General features: G+C 32.8%; 2 protein-coding genes across 2 annotated transcripts; both read right to left on the bottom strand.

The window, feature by feature from the left end:
* Positions 1–748: 748 nt before the first annotated feature.
* Positions 749–2,053, bottom strand: LOC110623554. Its single transcript, XM_021768542.2, has one exon. It carries the CDS (start codon positions 1,706–1,708, stop codon positions 857–859), a length of 852 nt encoding a protein of 283 aa, XP_021624234.1. The 5' UTR covers positions 1,709–2,053; the 3' UTR covers positions 749–856.
* A 145-nt stretch (positions 2,054–2,198) lies between these two features.
* On the bottom strand, positions 2,199–9,976 carry LOC110622650 (ethylene-overproduction protein 1). Its single transcript, XM_021767241.2, has 4 exons — positions 7,564–9,976; positions 5,445–5,736; positions 5,050–5,359; positions 2,199–2,946 (listed from the first exon to the last, which is right to left on the bottom strand). Exons 1-4 carry the CDS (start codon positions 9,582–9,584, stop codon positions 2,714–2,716), a joined length of 2,856 nt encoding a protein of 951 aa, XP_021622933.1. The 5' UTR covers positions 9,585–9,976; the 3' UTR covers positions 2,199–2,713.
* Between the last annotated feature and the right edge of the window lie 7,617 nt (positions 9,977–17,593).

The raw sequence follows: 17,593 nt of genomic DNA, 5'->3' as shown, positions 1-17,593 counted from the left end.
AAGGAGGAGGAGAAAAATAATTAGGGGTAATTTAGTCTTTTACTATATTTTTAACGGCAAAAATAGACAGAAGGACTATTTCGTTGACGGAGAGAAAACATAAGGACGTTTCAATAGATTTCTGAAAATACAGGGACTGACTTGTTAATAATGGCAATACCTAGGGACTAAATCGTAAATTACCCTTTAAAATTTTACTAAATGCTCTAATTAACTATCCGCTAATAGTAATAATTATAAGCTACATTATTGGTTACTATTGAATTAAACAGACTCTCACTGTTAGTTTGATAAGTTAAATAAATTACTTAAAATAAGTAAACAATCATAAAGTTACTCATATTACTTATTAAAATTACTCTCTAGCTGAAAAAAAAAAAACTATATTATTTGTAATTTTTTTAAAATGTAAAAGTTGCCCTCATTTTAATAATTGATACAGTTAATTTTATATCATCTTTATCATTTAATAAAATAAATTACTTTTAATTGCCTATTAACTAGCGCATAGTAATTTTAGATTTTTAAATTCATTTATAAGTTAAAAATATTTTTTAAGTCAATAAAATTCTAGAATTTAACTTCATCACAATTGTTTAGTTGCAGAGATAAAATTGAAATTTTAAGGTTGTGATTTAAAGAGAAGAGCATCAACAAAGCCAAGAACTTTTCATAATATTACTTATTAAAATGTTTAAAAGCTATAAAAATTTAATCAACAAAATGAAAATTTCTTTAGGCTAAAAAATTTATGATAATGGGAATTACGTTTTTCATTATCCAACATCAATAGAATAAAACACTAAACATGAAGATATATATATTAATATTTATAAGAGAATCTGTAATTTGTAAATTAAGAATCTTTCTTTACACGGGTAAAAGGCCTAGCAGTTGAACAATGTTTGTGTTGTTTTGTAGTAAGAGACAGAGATCGGACATTTGATGAGACTTGCCGGACAGGGCTCTTTATACCACATAGCTTGTGCTTCATTCGCCAGGGAAACAAAAGTTCTAGCCCGCATCCTTTCTGGGATGCCTCTGAAGAACATGACCCCACAACTGTTTGTGAATTGTACTCCTCGGCATAATTGCTGCAAAAATATGGAAGCTTCCTGTTCAAATTCTTTGCAGAATACAATGCAGATGATGCAGCTATTGCAGTAGCATCAGGAAGAAAGCGCTCGATCATGAAATTGGGTGACTGGCCACCCCTAGACTCCACGCTCTCTAAATTTAAACTATCCATTGCTTCCTGATGATCCTCAGCTTTCTGGACAATGTCTATTGCTTCTGTTAGTGATAGAACATCTACAGCATCTGAGTATACATCATCCTCGTCTTCAGCATCGCCATTGTCATCTACATCAGCATCGCAACCGTCGTCGTGGGCGTGAATGTTGAGAGCATTTGGCTTTGGGAGTGGTTTTTTCTGTGGCTGCCATCTGCAGGGTGGGAGCTTAGGACGGGGAGTGTCTCCCTCGCGGATGTCATTTATCTCCAGGTTCTTGGGTTTGCCAGGAGCTTGTTCCCAGCAAAATGGGATCCCATCACCTGTATCCTGGGAAGCGATACGTGAGTTTGCACCAGGGAAAACACCGAGCCGTCTGGTTGATAACAGTGGCAAATTGAAGTCTAGCTTTCTGGGACAATTTGATTTCATGGCTTCTTCTCTTGACTTTTCCATGTGGGCATTCAGCAGTTTCATTCCGCCAGCAGACTGTCCATGGAGAAAAAAAGGGTGGAGAAGCAGAAACCTTTGGAAGAATGAAGATATGTGAGAAAAAGTGGTTGGATGATATTATCAGAAAACAGTTGAAACTATAGATATCCCGTGCAAACCATTACAACTTTTTCCGACTTTACTGATGATCACAAGTCAGGCATAAAGAACACACTCCTCTAACAGGATTGAAAGAGACAAGTTCTACTTCTAGTTCTATACCAAAAGAAGTCTTTTCCTAATAATTGTATTCAGCCCATTTAAATTTACCTGTCCTGATCTGATGATGAAGAACAGAACCAAGGGCATTAAAGAATGCAACTGCTGCTAGGAGAAACCAGTTTATTTTTTTTTAAAAAAAAAAATCATAATAATAAATCACATACACAATCTAGTAATTCATTTTCAATGACACATTAGTAGGGGCCTTGAATCAATGAGAAATGAAGAGGTGTTTTCAATTCTCTTCAGAGAGTAGGAAAATTGTGTTGCTCATAAGTAAATAAAAGAACAGTACAGAGAAGTCAAAATACATTGTCAACAACTTGAAAATAAATAAAGAAAAATGAAGGAAAAAGAATCTGTGAATCTCTAAAAGCGACAGACTTCATCACAAGCTGCCATTTGATGGACATGTTTCTTGTGATTGTGGTACTATTACAATCTTTAAATGGAAATGTTGGTTAGTAGCAGCAGAAGTATTCTCCTGCACTTAACATCATACATTGATCCCACAACATTATATAGAATAGATATATTTACATGCTATCTCACTCTACTTTTCCTTCTCCTTTTTTAAATCCAAATTCCTCTTCCCTTTCCTATAGAATGCCCCAGCACGTCTGCATCTCAACGTTACTAGAGAGATTAAGATACTATCCCCAGACAAATACTGGCCCTTCTTGTACCCAAAAAAAGAAAAAGAAAGATTTGGCAACTTTGGTGTTGCCCATATAATGAAGATATAACACAAGTATGGGTTTCTAATTCTCATTTTTGCTGTTCATCAACCCGCTTCAATGCTTTATTGTAGAGTTCCGTTGTATCGAGATGGCCTGAATCAAGACAAAGGGCAGCTTCACAATCTCGAATGGTGGAGATATTATCACCCATTGAGTCATAAAATGCAGCACGAAGATGTAGCAGCTGCAAATCTGGCTTGAAAACTATGGCCTTTGACAGCTCTGCTATGGCCTCAGCTTCTTTGTGGTCATCCATTAAAACTGAAAAAGAGTATTGGTTGCAGTTTAGTCCAATGTTTCTCCACATGCATGCAAATTCATAATAAACACTTGAGATCTGTTCGCCAGTGAAGTTCAACCATATGCTGAATCATAATCACAGAAACTTTAATTTGAAAGCATTAGCATAAGCAAAACATAACAAGCTTCCATGCCAGACACAAAATCATTTTGATTTAATAATCTTGGATGAAATCTGATCCGATGGCCATTCTAGTCAAGCATTCTACTAGACCATTGGCATTAAAAGTTATCCCATTAGCATTAACTTTCAAGATTAAGTGCATGCATGAAAGGCCAACCAGATATTGAGGCTCAAACAATTAGAACAGATTTCCAACAGTTTTTGTGGAGCAAAAAATTTATATTCCCAGCCATAATAACATCCAAAAATGACTTTGGAGGATAAAATTAAGTTTCTAACTATTACTTAACATCATGAAGTCAATCTGAGGTAACTTCTACCATGACCAAAACACCTATTTCTCACAGAGATAAGTCATTCAAAATCAGGAGTTGCAAGGATGTTATGCAAAGCTCCCTCAGCGTGCAATTTACAGCTATCAAAATCCAACTGCATATTGTGCAGTCATGAACATATTCAAGAAAATAGTAATTAGAAAAGGTCAACTAGCAAATAGTATGCCTATTCTATGAGTAATTGAGTCCTGCAAAAAAGATCAAAGTGGAATTCCATAGAAAGCCATGAAGAGAGTAAGCCAATAGAAAACAATGAATCTGATAACTACTCGGGTAATAGTTGCATGACAGCATTAATAATCCATTGACTCAAACGTGAATTAGAGTTTTATACAATCTGTTTGGACAGATGAAGATTTGAAATGAAGATATTTATTTGGACATTAAAGTTGTTGTATGGCGAAACATAAATTCAAACCTTTCAATTTAACACCTGTCCAAAAGGACCATTAGAGCATCAGTCAAATGAAACATGAAGCCTTCTTATCAATTGAGTCAAAGCAATTTCATGGCTCATCATAGCAGTGATTTCAGTGATGAACAGGAGAAAAAAGGTATCATAAAGCACTGATCATGGTCTAATAACCATTAAGCTGTTAGAGATTGCCTCAACCACTATTCAAATTACAAGCAAACATAGTGTAGTTCATAACAACACTTCTCTAAAGAGGCCACATCCCACATGGTCAAATTCCTCCTCCACAAAGACTTTTTTTTTTACATGCAGGGGAGAAAATAGCAAAACCTGTTTGACAATCCGTTTACAGAATTAACCACGGGTTTTAGACACAGGTGCTCGGACACGTTACATATATATATAGTCTAAATAAATCATCAAAAACAACCAAAAAATCACCCAAACCACAATCAAAGAACAATTTTTTTTGTCTCAGAAGAAAAATAATGCTTTGTTAACAATGCTCTTCAGCTTGAGAGAAAATGGTATTTTATTGACTATGCTTTTCATCTTTAGAGATATCTGTCACTCGAGTGTCCAACTATAAGCAAATGTGTCTGACACATATCCTATGTTGTGTCCTATGTTGCATCATGTCAACAAGGGTACAGCAGTATCAGAGAGAAAAGAACACATGCAAGTGCAACTCAAACTTAGGAGAATAGAGGCAATTAATGATAGGCGTGCATACTGAAACACAATATTGAAGAGAGTTCTCTGATATCTCCTATGTATTTTGTTCACTTAACACCCATGCCCATCTCCAAAAGAGTCAACCTTATAAAATTTCAGTGTTTTTTATCCCTTTGTAATAAAAACACATTTCATCCATGGGAATTAAAAGCTTTGCTTTTCTATATAACCAGAACAAATCAGACCTACAACTTGAGTTGATCTCGTCAACACCACTCTTACTTGACAGGGAAAAGAGATTTTCAACAATTAGATTACTTGATTCAGTCATCCTAATTAATGATAATGGAATTTTAAAAAATCAAGCATAGAACATCTCTACAGATTTAAGCATAAAGAGTTCAGGGTTGTAACTCATATTGCCACAGATACTGTCACCTCATAACTGAAAATAAAAATCAATAAATAAACAAAAATAAATCTTAAGTCATTAAAATCAAGATCACAGTACTTGCCTGCTGCCCTGTATCTGTATGGGTATGTCCTCAAGGGATCAAGCAGGGTTGCCATACTAAGATCACTCTTTGCCATGTCACGATCACAGTACTCTGACCGCTTCTCATAAGCAGATGCATTATTCCTGGCTTTTTCTATCAGTTTTGTCATCTCATCATATGCAGCTTTGCGTTGATTTTTTAGATGATATACACGTGCCAGACCTTGATGTGCTCTTGTATGCTTGATGTTGAGTGCGTTCATGTAACAGTCAGCAGCAAGATCCAGTTTATCACAATCAACATACACGCTCCCTAGATTATTCAGTGCCTACAGAACAGAAAAGTATCCCGACTTAAAATATATCCAGTTGAAATCATAATAATAGTAATATTGGCTCAAAGTTGGCACTCACTTGTCCTTTCCTGAGGCCGTCTGAAGGGCACCTAAGAGCTTCTTCCAGAAGTTCAATAACATAAATTGATGACTCAGGATCAAGACTTGAATCTGCTAAAGCATATGCCTTAAGGAAAAAAGCTTCAAATGATCTCTGAATTGAAATGGACTCCTCCGCCTTGGCAAGGGCTTCTTCTCGATGGCCAGTGTCATACAAAATCCATCCTTCATAAACAAGCCTTTCATGATCAGAAGTAGAACAATTTCTAGCCAACCGCAGACTACGCATGGCAGCCTTTTGACAATTTAACCTGTACCATTGAGAAAAAACAGGTTGCCATTGGAACCATAACAATAACCATTAACAAATAATTAAATAAGGATGAGCCCCAACATATTGGATTAGGAAGATGAAATCCTCTTATGTATCCTGAAACTGTATTCTAGATAATTAACAATGCTGCACATTTTATGTGCATAGTTACATAAATACTCATATTTATTTTTCTTGTCTTGATTCCTGCTTAACAAGTGCATGAGATCTTATCACTCAAAAACTAGCAATAAATGCTTTAAATGCCAGGAAAAGTTTCCATCAATTAGCATACCTTCAGTCATAATAACCCTTCACGAAAAAAGATACTTCTTCTTCCCATAGATTTTCTATCACTTTCTGCAAATTAGAATCTCAATGCAAATGTACGGCTGCAAATTTTCTATCTGAAGAGCATCCAATAACTTGTATTGTATAGTTTCTATGACTCATCACATCTTGCACATCACTTTTTTCCTATAAATTCAACCTTTTTCTTCATCTTCTATATACTCCGAAAAGAAGAAACCAAAGCATCCAAAAAAAGGGAGTTCTGAGAGGCATCTAGAAAAGGAGAAAGTAAAAGAAAATAATAATAATAATAAATAGAAGAGAAGAGAGGGGGGGAAAAGGCACAGGAGGCGGGCAGCAGAGACTATTCCTGCAGAATGATGAAAAAGGGGCACTCTCTGGGCTACTATTTTGACATGAATGAGGGATAGAGAAGAATAGATGAGACCAAGACAGGCAAAAAAAATATCAAGAGGAGTCGAAACAAAAGGAAAAAAAAAACTTTGAGAGTAAAAGAATAGGAAGAGAGGAACAGAGAGATGGAGCCTTGTTATACATAGGGAAACCCTAACTAGCACCAGCTTGATTTATTACCCTAACCTTATGCATTACAGCTTTGCTTTCTCATCTAATAATGCTTCTTTGTTTTTGTGGCTTTAATTTTATTTTACGTACATGCTAATATGTTAGAACTCATATAGATAGTCAAATAAACAGTAGAAGCTTATAAATGAAAACAACATTGTAGAAAAGAAAACAAAAAACAGATGCAGTGAAAATACTAGTGAGGCACACCTTGAACCTGGCTAAAGGTGCATGCCTAATGAATCTCAGCTGCCTTTTGTAAGTTGACAACTAGGAGTTGACTTCATAAATGACTAGAGGAATACATATTTATTGCAATATCAGGTGATGCTAAAGAACACCACTATAGTATTAAGTGTTTGCTTGTTTTCATTCACTACTTGACAATAAATTTACTACATAAAGTGGTCAAATAAAGAATCATAAAAGAGCTATTGGCAGTGTCCATGCTCACACTTGTATATAAACAAACATGTTTCTTTTTTCCCCCTATCCTTTTCAAGCTGTTACTTTTCCACCTCCTCCATGCCTACTTAATATCAGTCAGGACATGGAAATAACAAGAAAAGAGGACAGAAGGAGGAGCATGGGAAGGCCGGGATATGAGTTTTCAATTTATGATTACAGAGCTGTAAAGGGTGCATTACTTGTAAGATAATGTTTCAATTATTTAATTACCACTTTGCTAGTGCAAAGATAGGAGGCGGGTACATTTCTGAAATAGCAACAAAGCACAAACTTTATGCAAATATAAGATATAAATTAAATCCCTGATAAAGATGAAATCACAGCACACAAATTGTTACAATACAAGATCTTAAGTTCTTAATCATTACAAAAAAACATCAAATATTTTATTAGAGCTAAAAACACATTATAACTGAGAAAGAAAGCTGAGTAATAAATGGAGCTAAGCAAGGCTTTAATACTAGAGTTGAATGCTACTAACCGTAAAAGCAGAAGAGATTGCCGAAACCGTAGAAGGCTCTTCCCTGGGTCATTTGCCAGCATATGGTGTACAACAGCTAAGGAGCCTATATCATCAACAGAGGACCATCTATCATAAAGTTGCATCCAGCAATCAGCCTGATTCCACTGCTGCACAAGAGGATGAAGAAGTTCTACCAAGCGATCCCCATGCATTTTCCCATAAAACATCATGTAATTTGGATCCAAAGTCAAGAGTGCTCGGATGTCTCTGAGAGCATCTTCATAATCCTCCAAAGCAATTGAAATCCAAGCTCGTAATTCAAGGCAATCAGGAGAGACTTTGAAACCAATTATTTTGTTTAGTTCCGAGATTGCTGCTCCCATTCTGTTCTCCTGCACCAACAAAACAGCCCTGTACTTGTATGGAAAGGAAAGAGTTGGATCCAATTCAGTTGCTGTGTTCAAATCCATCATCTTCTCCTTCCCAACACAATACAAAGACCTTTCCTGATACATCCACCCAACTGGTTTATGATCAGAAACCAGAGAACTCAGTATCTTGTACGCTGAATACTTGTGGCCTCGTTTGTATTTGGCCCTAGCAATACCAATTGTAGAATAAATATGACCTGCCTCATATGCTGCTTCAAACCAGTTGAGGGCATCTTTATATTCTTTCCTTTCAAGCATCACAACACCTAGTTGGTGATAAGCAAGTTGCTTCTGCCAACCATCTTTTGCACACTCTCCCAACCTCTCCAAAAGCATCACTGTTGTATTGCATTCCATGTCTTCCTCCAAAGCAGTCTGGCTTAAGAAGTAATACAACAGAAATGAAGCATGCCCAACCAGAGCCAACTTCTCCCTACCCTCTGAACTACAAAACAATTTCATCACATGAGAATTGTACATTGAATTTGGAAGCTCTCTCAAAAACACCTGTAAACAAGCAGCTACTAAAAGATATGCAGTCTCCTCCAAACCATACTCAATTAAAACCAGTGCATCCTCCATATCAGTAACCAAAGATGCCAAATGAGCATCACAAGCTGACTTCATTTCCTCGCAACAAAACCTGTTTGCCAAAGAAAGAAGCTCTAATATGATAGGCAGATCGAAAGAACCTAATCTTTTCGTCCTGCTAAAAATCTCCACTGCTCTCATTCCTTCTGTTGATATCCCATTCTTAGAGAAATTTATCTTCTCTCTCTTTGACTCCGAAAAACCACCATAGAGCAATGCTCTAAACGGTCTCGAAAGAGAAGCAATATTGTAACGCACACACCTAATCTCATCATCACCAATGCAAAACGACATATCACCATCCTCATCGGAGGTTGAACATTCATTGTCTTCAATTGAAATATCGTCATCGTATTCCCCTCTAGGAGACCTCGAACACATACAAGGATCATTGACCGATTCAGGATCGTAACCCGAAACCATACAAGCCTTAGGGCATTCAAGATTTCTTCCGTAACAATCCATTGCCGATGTACCCACAAGTTCGTCTTCTCTCCTCTCGAATCTTAACCAAGAGGCCAGCACGATTTTAGAGTGCACGTCAACGGCGTGCTGTCTGGCCGCACGGAGGCTACGTCGGAACATTTTCGGATCCGATAAACCCCTGAATATCGCGCATTGCTCTAGGTACACATCGGATTTCTCGAATTGGGAACAATCCGCAATTTTACGATACAAATCCGCTAGAGTTTGGACAAAATCAACATACCTAAGGCAAGGGTCGATCTGCGGCTCGAGGAGATCGACGTCCGGGAGACCAGAGGGTAGTAGATTTTCGACTGAAATATTAGTTATCATGTGACTGGGAGATGTTTGAGAACGATTCGTTTTTGGTCGAGCCGAATTGACTCTTAGGTCTTGAAGATGCTGCAGAAACTTTTCCCCGACACCACCGCAACCGGCTCCTCCGCCGCCCCCCGCGGTCTGGCCATTTGGATTAAGGGCATAAACCTGTGTGCCTTTGCACCCTTCAATGAACTTCAAGCTACGCATTGCAGTGAATATATTATGTTGCATCAATCTTGCATATAACTCAAAACCTTCCCAGAAATCTGAATAGTAAACTGGATGATTCGAAAATGAAAAAAAAAAAAAAAAAAGGAATAAGAAAGAATGGAAATAAAATAAGCTGACAGCCTGCAAAAACCACCGTACTAGAGAGACGATGGTAGATGCAGGCCAATAGAATTTTCTGGGATTTTTCTTATGATTTTCCGAGAAAGAAGAAATGAAAAAGAAAAATGAAAATGCGGGAAGATTGGGTAGAACGAATTTTCTGGTTTGCCAACAGGATGATTGAAGATTGATGAGGTGGAGGTGTGGGTTTTCCGGTTTTGTTTATATTTCTCCGGCTATTATGCCATGATTCATTGATTTTTAAAAAAAAAAAATTCTTGTATTTTTTTTAATGTTTTTTTTTTTTCTGCCTGATATATTTGGGAGTAAATTTTCTATTATAATCGTTGCTACACCAAGGCCTGTCTTTCTTTCACGCCATGTCCCATGTTCTCCTCCAATCCGATCCTTTTTTAAATATTTCTATTTATTGGCTTTTCTTTCTAATTTCTCTTTTTACTGATTCCATTATTACACCCTAGCTCCTTTGTCATATAAAATGTTTTTTATGTTATAACACACTGAATTAGTGAGAAATATTTTTTTAGTAAATAAATAAAATAAATTATTTTTAAAAAATAATTTTTTTAATTTTAAATTATTGTTTACACTTTAAAATTTTTATTAATATTACTATATTAATATTTTTTATTTTTTATATTCAACTAAATAATGAAAAAGTAAATTATTTTATTAGAAAATATTTTTCATAAAATTATATTCTATAGAAATTATTTTCAAAATACATATTATTTTCCAGAAATAAATAAAAGTGAAATTTAGAAATATAGAAATTAAGTTAAATTTTTCACTAAACTTTAAAACTAAAATGCAATTTATTTTTATTAGAATTTATTTTAATAAATATTACATATTCACCAAAGAAAAAATTTCATTTTAGTAACAGTAAATATAAATCTACTTTAAAAAAAATACCAAATTTTTATAAGTTAATTTTTTAATAATTTGCTTTTTTAATAATTTGCACTATAATTTTTTTTAATAAAGTAATAAATATGAAAGCGGAAGTTTTGTTTTATTAATAAAATATTTTCCTTAAATTGCTGTCTACTCGTATATTTATATAAATTGGTTCATAAATATTATAATTATTTCAAATTAAAAGGCGGCTCTCGCCTTTTTCTTTTATAACTCGATATTCTTACATTTTCATCTTCCTTAAACCTAACTTCTTTTTTCTTATTTTGTAACTCGATTCTCTCACCTTTCCTTCTTCCTTAAACCTAATTTTTTTTTCTCTTTTTCATGAAAGACAATCTGCGTCAATTGACTATCGATGAAGAAAAAGATGGAAGGAATAAATTAATTGCTTTCTCATTGCTAGAAGAGGCTTTGTATACAAAGAGTTGACAGCTTATTTACTGAGCGGGAAAAAAAGAAAGAAAAGAACTGAGCTATTCTAACTAATAGGATAAATACATTTGGAGTATTACAAACTAACTACCCTTTCTCTTTTCTTCTGTAACACACCCCCGCAAGCTGGAGAGTGAATGTCTATCACTCCTAGCTTGGATAACAAGCCCTGGAAGGGAACTATACGAAGCGCTTTGGTATGCAGATCAGCAAGTTGGTTAGAAGATTGGACGGGCAAAAGCTTGATAATACCTTATTGAATTTTGTCCCTAACAACATGACAATCTATTTCTATATGTTTTGTGCGCTCATGGAATGTTGGATTAGCTGCTATGTGAAGAGCGCATTGATTGTCATAATAAATTACTGCTGGTTGGCAAAGAGTAGTGACATGAAGATCCTTTAACAGATAAAGAATCCATTGAAGTTCACAGGTGGTAGCAGCAAGTGCCCTATACTCTGCCTCAGAAGAATAACGAGAAACAACACTTTGTTTCTTAGATTTCTAGCTAATTAGGGACTTTCCAAGAAAGACATTATAACCAGTGATAGATCTTCTAGTATCCTCACATCCTCCCCAATCTGAATCACTAAAAGCTGTAAGTTTGAGAGCAGAAGTAGAAGGAAAGAATAATCCTTGTCCAGGAGAAGCTTTAATATATCTCAATACCCTTTGAAGAGCTTGTTGATGATCAGTGGTTGGGGATGAAATGAACTGACTTAACTGATGGGTAGCATAGCATAAATCTGGTCTGGTGGTAGTTAGATAGATCAGTCTGCCAACAAGTTTTCGATAAAAGGAAGTATTTGGCAATGGATCACCTTTGTCTTTTGATAATTTCAAAGTTGGATCCATGGGACTCTTAGCAGGTTTGCTTGCAAGAAATCCAGTTTCTGAAAGAAGTTCTAGTGCATATTTTCTTTGACAGAGGGATATGCCAGCCTTAGTCCTAGCAACTTCTAGTCCGAGGAAGAATTTAAGATTGTCCAAGTCTTTAATCTTGAAAGTAGAATCTAAAAAGGGTTTCATCGAGTCAATTTCAACTAAATCATTTCCAGCAAGAATTAAGTCATCAACATAGACTGGAATGGCTGTAAATGATTTTGAATTCCTTTTAACAAACAAAGAGTAATCAGCTTTGGATTGGCAATAACAACAGGTAGTAAGGGCTTGAGACAATTTGAAGAACCACTGACTGCTAGCCTGTTTAAGTCCATATAAAGATTTTTGTAACTTGCAGACCTTATTTGGACTATCAGCTTTAAAATCAGGTGGAAGAACCATGTACACCTCTTCATTTAAATCTCCATGTAAAAAGGCATTGTTGACATCTAACTGCTGTAAATGCCATTGATGAATAGAAGCCAAAGCCAATAAGATCCTTACTGTGGTCATTTTAGCTACTGGACTAAAAGTGTCAAAATAGTCTATGCCCTCAGTTTGTGTGTAGCCTTTAGCTACTAATCTAGCCTTATACCTTTCAATGCTGCCATCTGCCTTTTGTTTAATTTTGTACACCCATTTACAGCCAATGGCACTCTTATCTATAGGCAAATCTACTAACAACCATGTTTGATTTTGCTGCAAGGCAAAAATCTCAGCAGCCATAGCTTTTCTCCACTCCTCAGATTTAACAGCTTCTGTATAATTTTTGGGTTCAGTAGTACTAGAAATGCTTAGAGTAAAGTGCAAGTGTGATGATGACAAAGAATCATATGAAATGACAAAAGATAAAGGATAAAGGACACTAGGAGATTGAGACATATTGAAGTTTGAAGATGTTAAATTGCAATGTTAATCTTGTAAATAAGTCGGTGATTTCTTTATCCTTTGAGAGTTTCCTTCAAGATTTGATGCCTTTGCACTAACAAATACCTTCACATTTTCACCAAGATCCAATTGTCTCTCTTGCTGTACAACTAGTGAAAAAACTTTATTTATAGGAGGCAAAGGATCTATAAGCATAATTTGAGATCTAACACGAGTGAATCTGTCATTTAGTCCTTTAAGGAAGCGAATTGCATAGTCATTTTTCTGATATGTAATAAATTTTGCCACAGCACTACAAGTACAAGGATCAGTGCATGTGCAAATAGGTATAGGTCTGAAATTCATTAACTCATCATATAGTATCTTGAGTTCTGTAAAATATTCAGTGACAGTACGATCACCTTGTTTGAAGGCATATATTTCTTCCTACAAATCTGAAATTCTGAAAATGTCTCCCTGTGAAAACCTTTCTTGAAGATCTTTCCAGATCTCAGCTGCTGAATCAATCCATATGATACTCTGTGCGATGGAAGGAAATAAAGATCTTGTAATCCAAGATGAAACTGTTGTGTTGCATCTTTGCCAAGCAACGCGCATCAGATCCGCAATCGGCGGTGTTGGTAGAGTTCCGTCAATAAATCTGTATTTGTTTTTGGATAATAATGCTATTTTCATGGCACGAGCCCAAGGATGATAGTTCTTCTCATTGAGAAGAGTGGACACGAGTACAAGTGACAGATTCTCATTGGGATGAAGGTAGTATGGATTGGATGGATTCTGCAAGTAGTCATTGACTTGATTTACGGCAACAACAGGTTGATTCTCCATTGAAAAAAAAAGGAAGGAGAAGAAAAATTACTGATAAGACGGAAAACGGTTATGGAAGCAGAAGTGCTCTGATACCATAATAGAAAAGGAATCGCGAAATGGAAGGAAGAAATTAATTGCGTTCTTATTGCTAGAAGAGACTTTATATACAAAGAGTTAACAGCTCACTTGCTGAGCGGGAAAAAGAAAAAGAAAAGAACTGAGCTATTCTAACCAATAGGATAAATACATTTAGAGTATTACAAGCTAACTACCCTTTCTCTTTTCTTCTGTAACATTCTTAAACCTAACTTTTTTTTTCCCTTTTTCATAAAAGATGATCTGTGTCAATTGATTATCGATGAAGAAAAAGATGTTGTTGTCCCTATTAAGAGCTCCAGAAATATTTCGATCGTCACTTATGATTTCTGTATAATGGGGATGTTTCTCATATACAATCCAATCAATTTTTAGAATATATTGACCTCTTTGACAGATTTATGGCGGTAATTATCGGACAGTTATTGCATTGAAAGATTTGGTCCCTAATTACAAGCCGAACATTTTATTTTTTATGAAAACAAAAACTCTTAGTTCTCGTATATAATTTTTTCATAATTTTTTATATTTTGATAGTTGATTCTCAGTTAATAGACAATGATTGGGAAGAGACCTTTCGTTAATGTGGGAGAGTTATGGATCTGTGGTTGGCTTTTTTTCAAATTTTATTGATTCGGTTGTTTCGGAAGATAATATTCAATGGAGATTTACCAGTTATTATGGGTTTCTGGAATCGCAATGACGACGTCAATCTTGAAATCTTATTCGAGTTTTATCTCGTAGAAACTCTTTTCTATAGTTTTGTTCGGGAAATTTTAATGATTTATGCTTGAGAGATGATAAAGAATGAGGAGTATCTTTGCCAAATTATCTTATACAATAATTTAGACAGACACTTGAAAAGTATTTTTATCAAATTATCTTATGCAGTGGTTTAATTTTGAATTATTATAAATTTTTATTAGACTCTAGAACTAATATTTTTTTTAAATTAGTTTGTCACAATGCTACTCTAACTGTTTATATTATCTCTAGAATCTATCAGCAATAATCATCTCTATGTTTGAGATGATATCCTTTTTTATTTGGTAGAATTTTGTTAACACAATTAGTAGTTTTACTTTAAAAAAATATATTTAAAATTAAATATTTATATTTTTTTTACAAATTAAACTTTCATGTTTATTAAATTTCAATGTGTTATATTTGAAAAATAAAATAATAAAATTAAATTAAATCATGAATTTTATATTATATTTTTCACTATTATTAAATTTATATTATATTATATTATATTTATAAATAATTGATTAATATATTAAAATTTATTTTAGTACAAAAAATTATGACTAATATACATTAAAAAGATAAAATTATCCACATAAAAAAAAAGAATTTATCCATTATAATCTGATAAAAGAAAACTTTAAAATTTAAGTTGATTACTAAAATTTATCCGCTATTTTTCAAAAAGTTTATCAAAATTATTTAAAAGTATATCAGTTATTAATTGAGTGAAAATATAAATAAAAAACTCTCTTAATTAAAAAAATGCAAAAATACTGTCTTTTTTATATAATATTAAAGTTTGATAATTTTAAGATTGGACTAATAAAAAAAATAAAATCTTAAGAATCCAATATCTATATATTTTTTATTTTCTTTTTAAATACAGGGAGAAAATTTTCAAACAGTGCATATGAAATTTTGTTTCTTTAGACTTCAGGTACTCAAAAAAAATTAATTAAAAAAATAAATTATTTTATCAATTTTATTAATATTATTATATATAAATTTATTAATATAATTAAATTTTAACATTACTGTTAAATCATAGAAAATAAATTGTTTTCTTAAAAAATCCTTTAAAAAAACACACAAACTATTTTTAATAAATAAATGAAATTTTTTATTTTTTTATTTTTTATAAAAATAAATAGATACATACGGACAAAAACAGAAATATATCATTATCAAAAGTAATACTCGGCTTCAAACTCCCCATAGCGAAAACGGCTAATTGTAAGTTTTGTGGGAAATAATTTATTGAAAAAATATTTTTAAAAGATATTTTATGTAAAAGTATCTTTTTAAAACAATACATTTTTTTATTATTTTGATAATTAAAAAAATAAAAAATATTATCGAATAACTGTCGAATTTTTTATATTCGAAATGAGATCGAATTTCTCAAAACATACTAATTTAATAACATGTACTTCATTCCGTAATTAAAATAGATCGAACTGATCTCATGTTCGGATCTATTAGAAAATAAGCTAGTCCAATGATGTGATAAAAAAGTAAGAGAGTAGGTTCAGCTACTTTATAGCCTTATCAATATACATGCTGAAAAATAAAATGACCGACTGATAGAGAGTATATTAATATATCTGTAAATATAAATTTAAATGATAATAATAAATAATATTATAGTAAAAGTATAGTTATATATCATTAAAATATAAAAAAAATAAGGAGAAAAGACCTCATTCTATTTTTTAAATCTAAGAATACTTAAAAATACTTTTGAAAGATAATGCAGGATCAGGATGAGGAGGGGACAACAAAATAAGAAAAGAGAAATGATAAGATTCCTGCCAGCATGAAGCCCTGGGGTCCTATTGCAATGACGTCTTCATGCTTTTTACAATTTCATGATTAGTAGTAATTTAAGTTGGCCAGTTGTGTCTGTACCCGTCGCAAATATAAAATTGCAGACGATTGAGCTTAATACAAATATTATATGAAAATTTTAAATATAATAATTATTTTAATAATAAATTATGTGACATAAGATTATTAATACTTTAGAGTAGTAGGAATAATAGGATATGGAATGGGAAAGTCTCACTCTGCATTTGGGACTAAGCTTTTGAGAAAATGGCACCCTCGTAGATATATCAGTTATGGATGGTTTAAGAGTTCAGAGTTGGGTTTGTCCTATAACTGGGAGGTCTCCATGCAGGTATTTCAATTTAAGATGATTTTTAAAATTAATATAACCTAATTTTACTAAAATTTAACTTTTAAAAAATTTTGAATCCCAGTATTCTATTTTGAATTACTTATTAAAATCTTTAGAGGTATTAATTGAATATAATTTACAAGATTCGACTAATTTATATATAAAGTAGGCATATTTATATATAAAGTATTTAATATAAAATAATTATTAAATTAACATTTAAATATAAAATGAATAATGTACATAAATAAATATTATTTAAATATTAACATAAATATAAATTAATTTTTTTAATAAATTAACAATAAAATTATAAATTATTTTTAAATTAATAAATTAGTTATATCATTTAACAAGTAGCAAACGGTTAACAATATTATTATAAATATAACAGATTCACAATATAATATAAAAATAATAAAAAATAATAACAATCAAGATTTGTATTTTTTTAAAATTTTTGTAAAATTTATGCAGGGGCAAAAAAAGAATTAGTGAATATCAAAAGGAGATATTATTAGGTGAGTCTAGTATAATGCCACCAAATTTAACCACGTGTACGGCCAATCCACCATAAGAAAGTCACGTGCAGCAACGAGTCAGATGCAGCGAGGTTGGGCCATTGCTATTTGAGCCAGTAAGACCCACGGCTGCAGTTTCATGTTTTTTTACTATTAAATACAATAATAACAGAAGCTTGCTTTTTAAAAAAAAAATAAAAAAAAAAAAAAAAACCCACCTCTTTATTTAACATAATCTAAAATTTACTAAAGAAAAGTATACTAAAATTAATTATTTTGTTAATTATATTATATATTTATTTCATAAATACATTAATTTAAATTTAATTGAACTAAATATTTATTGTTATCATTAGGCTATTGACACTCGAACCACAATTAAATTTAGTTAAATTTAAAATTCATTAGA

Source organism: Manihot esculenta, chromosome 9 (assembly GCF_001659605.2).
Source record: "Manihot esculenta cultivar AM560-2 chromosome 9, M.esculenta_v8, whole genome shotgun sequence".
NCBI lineage: Eukaryota > Viridiplantae > Streptophyta > Magnoliopsida > Malpighiales > Euphorbiaceae > Manihot > Manihot esculenta.
This window is presented reverse-complemented; position numbering and strand designations above follow the sequence as displayed.